Source organism: Chionomys nivalis, chromosome 3, assembly GCF_950005125.1.
Source record: "Chionomys nivalis chromosome 3, mChiNiv1.1, whole genome shotgun sequence".
NCBI lineage: Eukaryota > Metazoa > Chordata > Mammalia > Rodentia > Cricetidae > Chionomys > Chionomys nivalis.
Genome location: NC_080088.1, coordinates 62,192,671 through 62,208,794, shown reverse-complemented (window position 1 = coordinate 62,208,794; position 16,124 = coordinate 62,192,671). Strand labels below are relative to the sequence as shown.

The following is a 16,124-nucleotide window of genomic DNA, read 5'->3' as shown; positions in this document are numbered from 1 at the left end:
TGCCAGAAGCAGGGCTGGTGTTGTTGAGCCAAGGGGCAGCTACAGAGACTGTGAGCACTGAGCTGGTGTGGGCTGTCTACCCTGCCCTGTGGTCTTTCTCCACAGACCTCAGTATGCAGACCAGTTCCAAAAGGGAGTCATAACCAGTCAGGCAGAGCATGAAGAATCTCACCGACAGATGCTAGAGGGCAGCCCTAAGGAGCCAGACCACTCCGGGGTATTATGAAGGATGACCAGGGAAAGTGGGGGTTGGGAGTTAGAACCACAGAGGCCAATCTAGGCCTTCCTGAATGAACTTTTCGTTTTGTTTTGCTTGAGATAGAGTTTCATGTAGCTCAAGCTGGTTTTAACTCACCATGTAGCTGGGGATAGTCTTGTACTCCTCCTGATCCACCTGTCTCCACCTCCCAAATGTGCTACCATGTCTGACTGAAGAAGGAACATTCTGAATCAAAATCTGATTACTAAAATTAGCCTGTCTCTCCTGGAACTTGTAAAAGGGTATTTCTCCAGCAACTACCCCTTCTGAATGTCATAGAAGACACATTGGGACATTTATTTATTTATTTATTTATTTATTTATTTATTTAGATTTTTCAAGACAGGGTTTCTCTGTAGCTTTTGGTGCCTGTCCTGGAACTAGCTCTTTTTTAAAAAAAAATATTTATTTATTTATTATGTATACAATATTCTGTCTGTGTGTATGCCTGCAGGCCAGAAGAGAGCACCAGACCCCATTACAGATGGTTGTGAGCCACCATGTGGTTGCTGGGAATTGAACTCAGGACCTTTGGAAGAGCAGGCAATGCTCTTAACCTCTGAGCCATCTCTCCAGCTCCTGGAACTAGCTCTTGTAGATCAGGCTGGCCTCTAACTCACAGAGACTTGCCTGCCTCTGCTTCCCGAGTGCTGGGATTAAAGGCCTGAGCCTGTGAAAACTGGGATTTGCCTTCTAGATACACTAAACTGCTTATGCCTAACAGATAATGACCCCCCCCCATCCTCAAACGCTTCAGAGGTCTGAGAATATGGCATTTTAATAAAAAGTCTTCTCATGGTAGAGACATGCCAGGTCCTGGCAGCATCCTATATGGATGACCATAGAAGAACTTCCATCTGGAGCTTGCTTTAAATGTAGCAAAGCCAGTCACAGGAAAAAATTGCCTTGCATCTTAACTGCTGCTAAGACCCTGTCCAGTCTGTGGACAAGCAAGACACTGGGGAATAGATTACCCTGCTTTGTCAAGTCAAGCAAGGTAGGCCGGTCTCCCCCAAATTCCTACTCCACAGGAAAGTCTGTCAGATCTTACTTGGCAGTTGAAAACTGATACTACCTTGGAACCTCGGAGAAACTTGGGGTAGCTGTCTAGGTAAATGGAAGGCTGTCTCACTTCTGCTTACTCGGGTAAAATTTATCCTTCTCAGATCTGATGGTGTTTGATGACTAGGGTACTGATAGATTTACCAGTTTAACAGCTCTCCCCTGACTCCCAAGGTTACAAACACCTCGGTAGCTCATTAGTTCATTAGTTAAGTTGCCTGTTAAAATTACAGACAGGTGCTGGGTAGTGGTGACACACACCTTTAATTCCAGCCTGATCTACAAAGTGAGTTCCAGGATGTTACAAAGAGAAACCCTGTTTCAAAAAAGCAGAAAACAAACAAGCAAAACAACAGCAATGTAACATGAACAGGGCCGGCTTGCTTGTTGGGTTTCCATCCCGCCCAGTACCCCGCAGTCGGCAAACCCCAAAGAAAATCACACAGATATCTTTTTAAGTTATAAAGCTGATTGGCCCATTAGCTCAGGCTTCTTATTAGCTCTTATCACTTATATTAACCCATTATTCTGATCTATGTTAGCCATGTGGCTCAGTACCTTTTTTAGCCAGGCAGATTACATCCTGCTTCTTCGGTGGTCTGGGCAGGAGTGCCAGGAATGGGCTTCCTCCTTCCCAGAATTCTCCTGTTCTCATCGCCCTGCCTCTACTTCCTGTCTGGTGATCTGCCTATACTTCCTGCCTGGCCAATCAGTGTTTATTTAAAACATGATTGACAGAATACAGACAATTCTCCCGCACCACAGCAACAACAAAACATCCTTCTCACCTGTACCTAGGCACGCAGTCTTGTCCTCATTTTCATTTAAGTTCCAGGACAGTCAGGGCTACACAGAGAAACCCTGTCTCAAAACCCAAGAAAGGTCTTTATTGTACATGAGGGACAAACCAGCCAGTGGCATCTGGAAGAGTCCAGACTGACCATGGTCAGCAGAATAGACTGGGCTGTGGGGTTGCGGGAGGAAGAGGAAGAAGAGAGGAGAGGGCGATCAAGAGGACCAAGAAGACCAAGAGAATGCATGAGAACCAAGAGGCTGTGTAGCCAAAATGGCTGTTACATAGGGATCAGAATCTGGGGGAAGGCAAATGAGGCCCAGAGCCTAGGTTGGAGAGGTTTAGGATGTGGGGCTGGGTCAGAAGTGCTGGGAGGAGCTACAGGTACTGAGTGAGACTTGTCCCATATTTCTTTGGGGGCTAACAGAACTCTGTAAGTATTGCAGCTTGAATGGAAAGGAATTCTGACCATCGGGAGCCAAAGAATGTCACAGTCACTCTAAGAGTGGCAGCTTACAGCTCTGCTCCAGGGAAAGGTTTTCCCAATACAAGTGGACCAACTCTGTTCTGGTAGGGGAGGGTATCCCCAGTGAAGTTGTTAACCACTCTGCTCTGGCTCTGGCAAAAAAATCATTACAGCTGGGCTCCACTCCAAGGAAAATGTCACACACTGCACAACAAACCTCACTCAGGAGATTTATTGGGAAGGAAAAATATAGTGGTGGGAGTGACGGGCTGTGGCCTGGCTCCCAGCTAGCTTTACCCGAAATAATTACACGGAAACTGTATTCTTTTAAACACTGCCTGGCCCATTAGTTCCAGCCTCTTATTGGCTAACTCTCACATCTTGATTAACCCATTTCTAATAATCTGTGTAGCACCACGAGGTGGTGGTTTACCAGGAAAGATCTTAACCTGCGTCTGTCTTGGGTGGGAGAATCGTGGCGACTGACTGACTCGGCTTCTTTCTCCCAGCATTCTGTTCTGTCTTCTCCACCCACCTAAGGGCTGGCCTATCAAAGGCCAAGGCAGTTTCTTTATTAACCAATAAAAGTAACACATAGACCCTCCTCCATCAGAAAAATGCAGGAGGGTAGCTGCCTCTAGGATGAGAAGCGGGAGCAAATTGAACAGGGCACAGAGCTTAGATAGGGTTTCTTGGGGAGTGGGACTTCCCTGGGTGGCTTGAAATTGGTGGGTTTTTGTGGCCCAATTCTAGGGCAAGATCAGGGATTGGTGGGATTTTGTGCTCAGGGATCTCAGGGATTTGTGGGATTCTGTGTTCAGGGATTGGTGGAATTCTGTGTTCACGGGATTCTGTGTTTAGGGATTGGTGGGATTCTGTACACAGGGGCCTCAGTGGTTGGTGGGATTCTATGCTCAGGGATTGGTGGGATTTTGTAGCCTGACTCTGGAGCAAGCTGAGGGATTGGTGCAATTTCAAGCTCTGGTTCTGGGGTCAAGTTGTTTTCACTGACCCTTTCACCCTACACTCCCTCTGTAAAACGGGCTGGCCACAAACTCCAAGATCTGTTGCCAATGCTTCCAAACTGCTGAAATTAAAGCCACTAGACCTGTTTTGTTTTTTTTTTTTGGCTTTTTTTTTTTTTTCAGAGAGAGAGAGAGAGCAGAGTCTTAAGTTGGGGTTGGGGTAGGAAGTGTATTCAAGGGGACACAGTAAAGAAATTGCCAACATGACACGATTAAGGTTTTTATTATAGATATGAGAGAACAGCCAGAGACATTTGAAAAAGTCCAGAGCAGAGGGAAAGAAGTTGACTGAACGTGGCCAGGAGACTGGATGTGGCCAGGGTTATCTGCGAGGGAGCCTGGAGGCCAGTACACACTTAGAAATGCTGTAAGAGCTTGGGTAGACGAAATTCTTTCTGCAGGAGGTAAGGCATAACCAGTTCCACAGGTTCTTGAGCAACACTGGCTTTTATCTCACAGCCAGAATTCCTATAGTCCAGCAGGAGTTGATTTCTGAATATTTGGGCTGCCTTTTGGAGTTGAGTGAATTAGAGTTTCCTTTGGATCTGACAGGGAGGTGAGGGGGAATCTGGTGAACCTGGCATAAGGAGAAAGTATGATAAGAATATAGTGTATAAAATAAATTTCAACTAAAATAAAAAAATCTTGCCTCAAAAATTAAAACAAAAATTTATAAATAAATTCTACTCTTGACTCTTTCTTTTAATTCACAAGTTGTCCAAAACCAGAAGGAACAGTGTGCATAGATGTGACTCAGTAGAGTTCTAGCTCTGGCACCCATAAAATTTAGCACGGTGGTGCATGCCCGTTATCCCAAACCTGGGAAGGTCGAGGCCGGAGTTCAGCGGTACCTTCTGCTACCTAGCAAATTCGAGGCCACCTGTCTCAAAAACAGGAAGAGAAGAAACAGAAGGAAGTTAGCCTGGGCTGGTCTCGCTGCTTGCTGGCGCCAGCAAGCGGTAGGTTCCCTAACCCCAGACTACTAGGCACCATTAGCTGCAGCCAGTGCGCAGGCGCCAAAGGGGGCGTGGCTATTCATGTCACGTGAGCGACCCGTTGTCCTGGGGACGCGCTCTGGGACCTCTGGGCCGCAGCAACCGGCCGGGCCTCTCTAGAGATCCTCTGGTCCAGACGCGGGACTATGGCCGCGTCCACCAAAGGCCGGTCCGGATCAGTCGGTGCCTCCGAGGGCTTGTTCGAGGCCGACAAAAACTCAGGGGAGCCGGAGAACACCTATATTCTGAGGCCCATTTTCCAGCAAAGGCGCGTAGCGGTCGGGGCACGGCGGACGAAGTCGGTCGGGAGTGGGGCCCGGGCGCTTCAGCGTCGCCAAGGAGACGCGGAGAGGGGCGGAGCTGGGCGGGCTTTGGCGTTCCGCTGTGGCGACTTTTCCAAAGCAGAGCTCTGCCGCGGGATTGGCCGGTCTTCCCGGGAACCCTATGCTGGCTCATGGGAGTGGTTGACCTCACGGAGGCTTTAGGGCGTGCACACCGGGGACAGAAAAAACAGAGGCTGGAAACAGGCAATTTGCTGGCAGTACTCTTGAGAGTTACTGCGTGCTCACCTGTGCTGTGCACTTGTGATCAGAGGACAACTTGTTGGAATTGGTTCTGTTCAGTTCTTCCATTATGTGGTTCCTGAGATTGAATTTAGGTCATCAGGCTTGACTGTAATACCAGCTAAGCCATCTCACTGGAACCGAGAGAGGATTTTTTTTTTTAATTCGAGGGGTAAGGGGTGTAGATTGGGGGGGAGGGGCTGTAGAGAGTTCTGTCTGTCATGTGCTTGCTCTGAAAGCATCAAGTCCTGAGTTCAATTCCTGCACCCACTAAAGTCGTTGCATATTGTGATCCTAGTGATGGAGATTTGGTCTTGGTATTGGAGAAACAGGCTCTGGAACTTTCTGGCCAGCATAACCTCACGTGCAAGACTTAGAGACCCTGCCTCAAAATCCAAGGTGAAGGCCTGAAGACACGCCCCAGTGGTTTAGAGCACTGGCTCTGCTGTGCCCAGATACGACCACCAGAGAGGCAAGGGTTTTTTTTTGTTTTTTTTTTTTTTTTTTTTTTTTGGTTTTTCGAGACAGGGTTTCTCTGTGGTTTTTTGGAGCCTGTCCTGGAACTAGGTCTTGTAGACCAGGCTGGTCTCGAACTCACAGAGATCCGCCTGCCTCTGCCTCCCGAGTGCTGGGATTAAAGGCGTGCGCCACCATCTTTTTTTTTTTTTTTTGGATTTTCGAGGCAGGGTTTCTCCGTAGCTTTTTGGTTCCTGTCCTGGAACTAGCTCTTGTAGACCAGGCTGGCCTCGAACTCACAGAGATCCTCCTGCCTCTGCCTCCCGAGTGCTGGGATTAAAGGCGTGCGCCACCACCACCCGATAAGATTTATTTATTATGTAAACTGAGGTTTGTCTGTATGCATGCCTGCAGGCCAGAAGAGGGCACTAGATCTCATTATAGATGGTTGTGAACCACCATGTGGTTGCTGGGAATTGAACTCAGGACCTTTGGAAGAGCAGGCAATGTTCTTAACCTCTGAGCCATCTCTCCTTTTTTTTTTTTTTTTTTTTTTTTGGTTTTTCGAGACAGGGTTTCTCTGTGGTTTTGGAGCCTGTCCTGGAACTAGCTCTTGTAGACCAGGCTGGACTTGAACTCATAGAGATTCGCCTGCCTCTGCCTCCCAAGTGCTGGGATAAAAGGCGTGCGCCACCAACGCCCGGCAATAAGCAAGGTTTAATCAGCATACTACAAACATGTTTGGAACCCCTATCTACTAATCCCGTTATAGTGAGGTAGAGAGAGTTGTGTCTCCTCTGTGGGGTAGGCTTTTAAAGGCATAACTACAAAGAGGCTTTTTGAAGCTGCTTTGGCACGGATGCAAGGATTTTTGCTCCCTCCCATTCTAAGTCAGCTTTTTCCTTGTTCTTAGAGCAAGGCCACTGTTCCTGAGTTAGGCCATCTTTATCAGCCTGTACCAGGTGCCTGGCTGGGCTGAGCTAAGTCACCTTGTGCTCGGAATCTGCTGGGTGGGAGAAGGGAAGGCAACTATCTTCCTGGGAAAACATTCTGCTAGGAAATTTCTTCTCGCCCCCTTGAGAATAAGGGGTGAGGGTCCTACAGCCCCTCCTCCAGAGGACTGGAGTACAGCACCCACATGGCGGCTTTCAACCATCCGTAACTGTAGTTCCATAGGATCAGATGCTATCTTCTGGCCTCTACAGATATACATGCAAGCAAAACACCAAAAATATAAAATATAAGTAAATCTTTAAAAGGTAGAGATAGTCCTATATGTGATAGCAACTTCATGCAGCAGTTTCCCCGTGGATATTGAAAAAGGTATGTGCAGTTACCGCAGCAAATGTTCTAATGTATAGAATGTCCCTGAGCTGTGTTTCCTTTGGAAATGGCACAGAACGGGGTTAGTATGTGCCAGTGAGACTTGTTTAAGAGAAGCTTAGCATTTTGTGAATGGCGGAAAGAGCATAAGCAGGGGCTGGAGAACAATTAAGAGCATCTGCTGCCCTGCAGAGTACCCAGGTTTGGTTCCCAGCACCCACATGGGCAGCTCACTGTTGTTTGTAACTCCAGGGGCACCAGGCGTTATACGTGGTGCACATACATACACACAGGCAAATGTGCACATAAACAAATAAAAGAGACCAGTGAGATGACCCAGCTGGTGAACGTGCTTTACTTCAGACCCGATGACCTGAGCTCAGTCCTGGAGACCTTGGTAGTGAAAGGAAGGAGCCGACTCCCACACAGACATCCTGACTCAAAGTAAATGTAAGAAGAAAGGATGGAAGAAGTAGATAACAGTATCAGGTGGGGCCAGTGCTAGAGATCGAAAACAGAGCCTCATTCATGCAAGGCAAGTTCTTTACCACTGAGCTACATTCTCAGGCCCTAGATACAGTATTTCATGTATTTATTTTTTTGTCTTCGAGTCCCTGGCTGTCCCGGAACTCACTCTGTAGACCAGGCTGGCCTCCAACTCACAGAGATCCTCCTGCTTCAGCCTCCTGAGTGCTGGGACCTAAAGGTGTGCACCACCACCTCCCAGTGACTTCACAACTAGATACAGTTTTTAAGGTTGCTGCTGACAAAAAGGCTGACGTGAGAATGATGTTGGGGTGTTGAAGGGAGCTCATTGGGGTGCTGAGCTGACATTTAGATGTTCTCAAATTGTTTGATTTAGGTTTAGACCCTCTGTGGTTAAAGACTGCATCCATTCCGTGCTCAAAGAGGAACTGGCAAGCGCTGAATATTCTCCAGATGAAATGCCTCATCTCACAAAACGTCTATCGGAAACCATTAAAGATAAACTGAAAGGTAACCCGGGCTGTCGCTGGAAATGAAGCTCCCTTCAAACGCCCAGTTCTGACCATTTGTTCCTGCACTCCTCCTCCCCCCAGACAGTTTCTCTGTGTGTCTGCGGCTGTCCTTGAAGTCACTCTATAGAGCAGGCTGGCCTTAACCTCACAGAGACCTGCCTCCTGAGTGGCAGGATAAAGGCATGGGTCACCACTGCCCACCTGGCACCCTGCCCCATCTTTGATCCCAGGACGGGATCTATGCTTTCTATTAAAGACAAACTTTCTTCAGTGTCTAGAATTCTGTGATTCTTTGGTAACTTTTTCTCAGGCAGAATCTCACAGACTGGAGGAAAGAGTACAGATTTGCGCGAAAGCATCACAGGGAAGCCATGTCCGAGAAACCCAAGTATTCAGAAGGCTTCCTTCCTTTCCCTTGTTATCATTGCTTCTTTTCCCCCCACCAACCTGTAGATTATTTAGTCCAGCATTCGGTACCCTCCCAGACTGTCCTGGGCCCACTTCTTACTGAATTCTTTTTTTTTTTTTTTTTTTTTTTTTTTTTTTTTTTTTTTTGGTTTTTCGAGACAGGGTTTCTCTGTGGCTTTGGAGCCTGTCCTGGAACTAGCTCTGTAGACCAGGCTGGTCTCGAACTCACAGAGATCCGCCTGCCTCTGCCTCCCGAGTGCTGGGATTAAAGGCGTGCACCACCATCGCCCGGCCTTACTGAATTCTTAACTGCTTTTCTTATTCAGCCCTCCACTCTTGCCAAATTCAACATATGCATAATACATTTTGTGCTTTTGTCTCTTGCTAACAGAAACGTTTGTATTTTGAGACAGGGTCTCACTATGTAGCTCTGCTGGTATGGAACTTGCTATGTAGACCATATTGGCCTAGAACTCATAGAGATCCATCTGCCTCTGCTTCCCGAGTGCTCGGATTAAAGGTGTGCGCCACCACCACCCGGTACCATGCCCTATTTTTAGTGTTATACCATCAGAGAAGTTATTTACTTCTGTCTGTGCCATCCCGCTTTTGTAGTGTTGGGGATGGAGCTCAAGGCCTCCTGCATACCAGGCAAATGTTCTGCCACAAAGTCATGGTCACATGGATGTCACAATTTTTGTTCCATTGAGGCCACTCTGTTTAGACTCCAGTTTCAATGGATCCAAATACTCTGTTCTGGCCTTCATGGGTACCAGGCATGCACATGGTGCATATATATAAATTGCAGGCAAGACCTAATCTACATAAAAATAAATCTTTAAAAAGCCTTTTATTTCTCTTTCAGAATGATGATGTCACGGCTAGATGGTTTTTTTTTTGTTTGTTTGTTTTTTGTTTTTTGTTTTGGTTTTTCGAGACAGGGTTTCTCTGTAGCTTTGGTGCCCGTCCCAGAACTAGCTCTTGTAGACCAGGCTGGCCTCAAATTCCCAGAGATCCGCCTGCCTCTGCCTCCCGAGTGCTGGGATTAAAGGCGCGCGCCACCACCGCCCGGCGTCACGGCTAGATGTTGAGTGTCCCACATACATTTCTGTGCCATTAGGGGTTCAGGGAGAAGGGGGACATCTCAGGTGAGGGGGGACTGTTCTTAAAATAATGATTTGGAGGGCAGGGTGGCGCCCACATGTAGTCACAGTACTCGGGAAGCAGAAGCAGGAAGACTAATGAGTGTGAGATCATGGCTCTAACAAAACAAACGACCATCAACAAAAGTGCACCAACAAACTGGGATCTTCCCCACGAATTTTGTTCAGGCTGCCTCTGGACAGTGTCTGTAGTCGTCAGGTTGTTTGTCCAGTTTACTGTGCTGTCCTGCGTCCTGACCTTGAACTTCTCCTCCTGCAGCCTCCAAAGTGCTGAGTTTCACACGCAAACATGCCAGGTTATGTTTCTTTTCTTCCCCTCCACCTTAATGAATAGCTTACAGTTTCCTGAAGATCCCATGTTCTCACCATCTACCTAGTTTTATTCTTTAATTTATGTGATGTGCTGTGTGGGTGCCCATGGAGCGGGGGTTTTCTGGGGTTGAAGATAGAGGTGGTTGTGAGCTGCTGATGTGGGCGCTGCGGACTGAACTCTGGTCCTCTGTGCAAGCAGCAAGCACCCTGCTCCTCGAGCCACCTCTCCAGTCCCATTCTCATGCCTTTGTTATTCCCGCTCCATGAAGGGACTAACACTGAAGAGCTCTCTTCCTGGTAAACTCTCACTCTCCAGCACATTCTGTGTGCAGTCTTTGCTGATCCTGTGCCCCACCCCCAACACAGTGACGAACTCCCAGCTCGGATACACCTTGTACATGCCACTTCTAAAAGAAAGGTTCTTGTCTACTTTTGAGTTGTTATGAGCTCTCTGGTCCCAAGGCAAGAAGAATGTTTTCTTATTTCTGTAAACTGAGGGGCAGTCTCAGGAAGGGTCCAGGTTCACTGAGACCCTGTGTGTCTTCATACCTTTTCTCTCCGTACCGTACAACAGTCTAACAGGCGAGAACTTTCCCTTTTAACAGACTAGTGAGATAAAAGGGAAAGTTAGGCTCTAAGGGTTTACCTCAGGGCAACTTTAGTCAGGGCTTATCTCCAGGCCTCAGACCTGTAATCTTACTATCTACTCCTTAAGTACCCATGGGCTGTGTGCTTCTTTATTCTGGAAGAATCTGTGATCAGCATGTCATGTTACTGCGGACTTGGATAGAGCTAACTTTCTGCTCTTCTCCTTCTTAGAATTGGGATATGACCGGTATAAAATGGTGGTGCAAGTGGTGATTGGCGAGCAGAGGGGCGAAGGCGTCTTGTGAGTAGCAGGGTGTGGGGGGATGGGGTGGGGTAGGGTATGTATGTGTGTGTGTGTGGGTAGGGTGTGTGTGTGTGTGTGGGTAGGGTGTGTGTGTGTGGGGGGGAGTAGGGTATGTGTGTGTGGGGGGGTAGGGTGTGTGTGTGGGGGTGGGGTAGGGTGTGTGTGTGTGTGTGTGTGGGTAGGGTATGTGTGTGTGTGGGGGGGTGGGGTAGGGTGTATGTGTGTGTGTGGGGTGGGGGGGGTAGGGTGTGTGTGGGGGTGTGTGTATGTATGTGTGTTCCTGTCCCATCTGCGCTCCTTGGGAGCTGTCCACTGTGTGCATAGATAACTCACTCAGTAAGCCTTTGTCTCTGAAAGAGTCAGGAGAATGGTTTAACAGATGCAGCCATGAATTCGTAAGGCTAATGTCTGGGTGGTTCCCAGGTAGATGTCCCTAGAGTCACCTCTGGTCACAAGTCTTGTTGTATGCTCTGCCCTGGATGTGCCTGCATGCCAGCATTACTTAGCGGTCCCTGTCACCAGGCCTAACTCTGACTTCTTGACCATCCACATTATTTAGTTTGTGGTCCATGGGGTGGGCATATTGGACTTAGGGCCTTACACATAGGAAATGATCTCCACCTCACTATAGTCTCGGCCCCCACAAATCTAGAGTTGTCTTCAGTACAGTGTCTTGTATTCGAAACTTCTCCTGGTTTGGGTTGACATTGTGAGATGTAGTCAGGCCAAGCTCCAAGGAAAACTGGGAGGCTGAAGAGATGGCTCATCAGCTAACGGCACATGCCATCAGGTCTGACAACCCAAGTTTGATTTCTGGACTCAACTTAGTGAAAGGAGAGAACCAACTCTCAATAGTTGCCCTTTGACCTCTATTTTATGTCATGGTGCACAAATTCTTTCTCCATCCTTTCAGTTTGAGGCCTACACCTAGTCTACATAGTGAGCTTTAGGATAGCCAGAACCATAGAGAGACTATGTCTTTAAAAAAGGAAAGAAGCCATTATCTAAAATTTCAGTATATGCAGAGTTCAGGGACTAAAGAACTACTCTATGATTTAACTTTATAGTTATAAATAGTCTGATGCTATATATATATTCCTACTGCCCCTAAAGGTATTTTCAAATTCTAGTTTTGTTTTCTAAGACAGGGTCTCACTGTAGCCCAGGCTGACATCAAGTTTATTTGTGGCTGAGAATAACCTTGAACTCTCGATCTTCTGCCTTCAATTGCCGGTGTTGAAATTACAGGTTTGCAGGACTGTACTTGGTTTTTGTTTGTTTTTGAAACAGGGTGTCTCTCTGCTGCCCTGGTCTTTTTAGCAGCAACCTTCCACAGCTTCCCAAATGTTGGTTTTACAGGTTTGGGCCTCCTAATGCTGGTCTAGTTAGAAGATTGAATTATAGCTCAGAGTTGTCCCTTTCTTGGATAGGTCTCTACAAATGACCAGGTTGGATGAAGTATTATATTGGGTCTTTTCCAAGATCTCTTTTCCTATTATTTTGCAGGAATTGAGCCCACTGAAAGTCACCCACAAGTGTCGTAGCCAAATTAATTTGATCCGTGTAATTGTCAGGAAGCCAGTTGGGGTGATAGGTGGCTAGAGACCCTGGCCCTCACCTCTAGCTGCAAGCAGCCTTGCCTGTGACTCCTGTCCTTCCTGGTGGTCCAGCATATTTTGCCTCCATGTGCCATGGAAAGGTTGAAGCATGGACCTGTGAGATTTTAGGGAATGAACTTGCTTATGGCAGATCATAGGTCAGATGTACAGTGTCCACTGCTGACCAGTCTTCATTGGCATTCCAGCATGGCTGCTCGATGTTTCTGGGATGCAGACACTGACAACTACACTCATGATGTCTTCATGAACGTAAGTCTTTGGGAAACTCCTTTCTCCTGTCTGGGGACACATGGCCATTGTGTAGCAGATTACTGCTAACATGGGAAGACACGATAATATTTTTGAGACATCTCTTTTAAAAACTCCTTATATTTCTGGATAAGGAGTTTTTACTGAAACTTTTTTTTTTTTTTTTTTTTTTTTTTTGAGACAGGGATTCTCTGTGTAGGTGGTGTCCTGGAACCAAGCTGGCCTTGAACTTAGGGATCCACCTGTCTCTGCCTCTCTAGTGCTGGGATCAACAGTGTGTGCCAACAATGCCCAGCATCGGTGGTTTTATTTTAAATTTTACTGTTTTATTTGTGAAAAAATTAATTTATAGACATTTCTACTTAAAGCAGGAAAACAAAAGTGGCTTCTTTTGATGTTGTTTGTTTTGTTTTGATTTTTGTTTTTTTGAGACAGGGTTTCTCTGTAGCTTTGGAGCCTGTCCTGGCACTAGCTCTGTAGACCAAGTTGGCCTTGAACTCACGGAAATCTGCCTGCCTCTCCCTCCTGAGTGTGGAGATCTGCCTACCTCTCCCTCCTGAGTGCTTGGATCAAAGACGTGCACACCAGATAAAGTGGCTTCTAATAACATAACTGCACATGCCCACGTGGTGGCTCACACCTTTAGTCCTAGCACTCGGGAGGCAGAGACAGTTGGATCTCTGAGTTTGAGGCCAACCTGGTCTACAGAGAAAGTTCCAGGACAGCCAGGACTACAAAGAGAAACCTTTCTCAAAAAACAAACAAAACAAAACCCTTTATCCACCATATTGGCTACTTGTTTTATTTATTGCTGAGATCAAATACTGTCAGGAAGCAACATGTGACTTCTAGTTCAGGCAGTAGAGCCCATTTTTGTGAGGAAGGCCTGGCAGCAGGAGCAGTTGGCAGCTTGTGGTAGAAGGAACTTGCCCATGTGGAGGGCAGGTCTTTCCTTTCCTCCTCAGCTAAACCTGTCTAGGATGCTCCCACAGACTTCCTCTACACCTAGTCAGGTTTACAATGAATATTAACCATCATATGCTCCTATCTTAGTTATAATGATAATATCCTGTATTCCTTGCTCTGGGTAATACACTTACTCCAAGACATTCAAAACATTTGATAACTATTTTTGTCTTAAGTAAGGCAATATAGAATAATTATTTTGTGAGTATGCATTACATAAAATTTCATTCACATATTTAATTTAAAAATCTGATTATTTTACCTCATTGTTGTTAAAAATTTTTTAAATATATATATATATCTATATGTTTGTGTGTGTGTGCGCGCGCGCATGTTGATGTGAGTGCAGGTGCCCCAGAGGTCAGAGAGAGTATCAGAATGATTCCCTATGAGTCACCCGATGTGGGTGCAGGGACCACGCGGGTCCCCTGCAAGAGCAGTGTGTTCTTCACCCCTGATCCCTCTCTCCAGCCCCGGTTTTTGTTTTCTTAAGACAAGAGTCTCAGCGCTGGGTGGTGGTGGCGCACGCCTTTAATCCCAGCACTTGGGAGGCAGAGGCAGGTGGATCTCTGTGAGTTCAAGGCCAGCCTGGTCTACAGAGTGAGTTCGAGAACAGGCTGAACAGGCTCGAAAACTACAGAGAAACCCTATCTCGAAAAACCAAAAAAAAAAAAAAAAAAAAAGGACAAGAGTCTCACTACAGAACCAGAACCTGTTAAGAGAAATCCACGTGTGTCTGTTTAAGTGGTATTAAGGATTTATTAAGATATGAAAAGGGGAGGGAAATACACTCATGAATACAGGACACGGTAAATCCAGTTGTAGAGTTCTTGAAAAGCAGGGGACCAATCACTCACAGCTTCATGCCACCTGACCTGGCCTTCACCACCTAAGAGAGAGCGACCACCCTCCCTCCTTCCTTGTAAGAGGTCTCATAGGCAGATAAGAAGCACTGCCTTTTAAAGGGCCAGATAGCCCAAGGTTATTGGCAGAATGAATACCCACCACAATAACCCTGGCTGGCCTGGAACTTTCTATGCAGACCAATCCTGCCTCTGTATACTGAGAGCTGGCATTAAAGGCTGCACCGCCACACCATATAATTAATTATGTAATTAATTATATATGTAATTAAAGAGGCTGACCTCCCACTCTCTATCCTCCTCCTACATCCTCAGATTAATGCATGTTAATTACACATAATGGGCTTCACTGGCATTTCCCCACACGCAAATAGACTGCTTCGATTATCCCCTCCCCCACCTCCCCTCCTACCCTACTCGGCACCTTTTAGCGAGCAGTCTTGTAGATGTCCTCAGGAAAACGACTTTATAGCGGCTCCTTGGAAACCTTCTGTTTCTTGAAGGAAGAAAGCTCCATAATTGGAAATTGACGAAAAGGAGAGTATGGAGGGTCACACCTGTAACCCTGCACTTGGGACGCTGATGCAGGAGATCAGTTCAAGTCTGATTGTCTATGTTGAAGTCTCTGAAAACAGAAGAAAACGTTAACAGTGGTCTAGTGTATCCATACTAGTCATAACACTGGTTAGCACTGATGTCATAGCCTGTGTGACCTACGGTCTCATTAGACAAAGTTAACAGTGGTCTAGTGTATCCATACTAGTACATAACACTGGTTAGCACTGATGTCATAGCCTGTGTGACCAACGATCTCATTAGCACTAACACCCTGGATTTCTATTTTCTGTATTTATTTTTTAGGACAGCTTATTCTGTGTTGTAGCAGCGTTTGGTTGTTTCTACTATTGAATCTTTGGAAAGGGTGACTGTGAGCACGAAGAAACCTCAACTTTTGTATAATATCCTGACCAAATAAAAATAAGTTGGACCTTGGCACCTAAAATCTGTTGTTTTAGGTTTTATATATCTAATGGTTTGACTTTATCATGCTATCTGAGCTCTTACTACATCTGTTTAGTGTCAGGGTCTGAGAAGTTTCCAAGTTGTATATAAAGTAGAACCCCTTCAAATTTGGAGACTTCTGTGTTGGCCACAACCTATCCTGTTTTTGTGATGATCATCTTCCCCAGAGAGGCCCTTGGTGTCTTCTCCAGCTAGCTGACCTTATTTGGGCCATTTTATCAGCCATGTCTAAATACTACTTGAACTTCAAGGGGTGTTTGTGAGTCAGACTTTAATCATTTCTTTCTTGGAAGCACCTCAGCAGGTGCAGTTTACCTATCTTTCTTCCTTCTTGGTTATCTTCAAGGAAAAAGTGCAAACAAATTTATTAAAGTTTGTGGGTTCCCCCCATCTTTTGTCTGTACCCACTTGTCTTACAACTACAAAATCGCACTGGGTGTGGTGGCTAAGGCCTGCATTCTGGAGGCTGGGGCCAGAGACCCACTGCAAGTTCAAGGCCAGCATGGGACACGTAGTTAAATTCCAGGCCAGCCTGGGAAATAGTGTAAGTCCCTGTCTGATAAAATTATTTTTAATTCCCAAGCAAAAGCCCACCACCACCATCCCGCCCCATAAAGGGGATGGAGCGATGGCTCTGCGGTTAAGAGCGAAGAGCAGTTACTGTTCTAGCAGAGGACTAGAGTTCAGGT

The 16,124-nt window shown here is 46.4% G+C and overlaps 1 protein-coding gene across 2 annotated transcripts; it reads left to right on the top strand.

The window, feature by feature from the left end:
- Positions 1–4,653: 4,653 nt before the first annotated feature.
- Dynlt2b (dynein light chain Tctex-type 2B) lies at positions 4,654–15,409 on the top strand. Of its 2 annotated transcripts, XM_057765133.1 has the most exons (5): positions 4,654–4,868; positions 7,805–7,938; positions 10,643–10,712; positions 12,520–12,583; positions 15,274–15,409. In XM_057765133.1, the coding sequence occupies exons 1-5, from the start codon at positions 4,747–4,749 to the stop codon at positions 15,319–15,321; spliced, it is 438 nt and encodes a 145-aa protein (XP_057621116.1). In that variant the 5' UTR covers positions 4,654–4,746; the 3' UTR covers positions 15,322–15,409. The 2 variants fall into 2 exon arrangements, with proteins under 2 accessions (XP_057621116.1, XP_057621117.1); XM_057765134.1 differs by lacking the exons at positions 10,643–10,712; positions 15,274–15,409 and having other exon boundaries at positions 12,520–12,581.
- Positions 15,410–16,124: the final 715 nt, after the last annotated feature.

Bases quoted from the DNA above. Each gene is read 5' to 3' on its own strand.
- Dynlt2b (XM_057765133.1), top strand. From the start codon at position 4,747: ATGGCCGCGTCCACCAAAGGCCGGTCCGGATCAGTCGGTGCCTCCGAG. The intron at 7,939-10,642 runs GTAACCCGGGCT...TCTCCTTCTTAG, and splicing joins CATTAAAGATAAACTGAAAG to AATTGGGATATGACCGGTAT. The intron at 10,713-12,519 runs GTGAGTAGCAGG...TTGGCATTCCAG, and splicing joins CAGAGGGGCGAAGGCGTCTT to CATGGCTGCTCGATGTTTCT.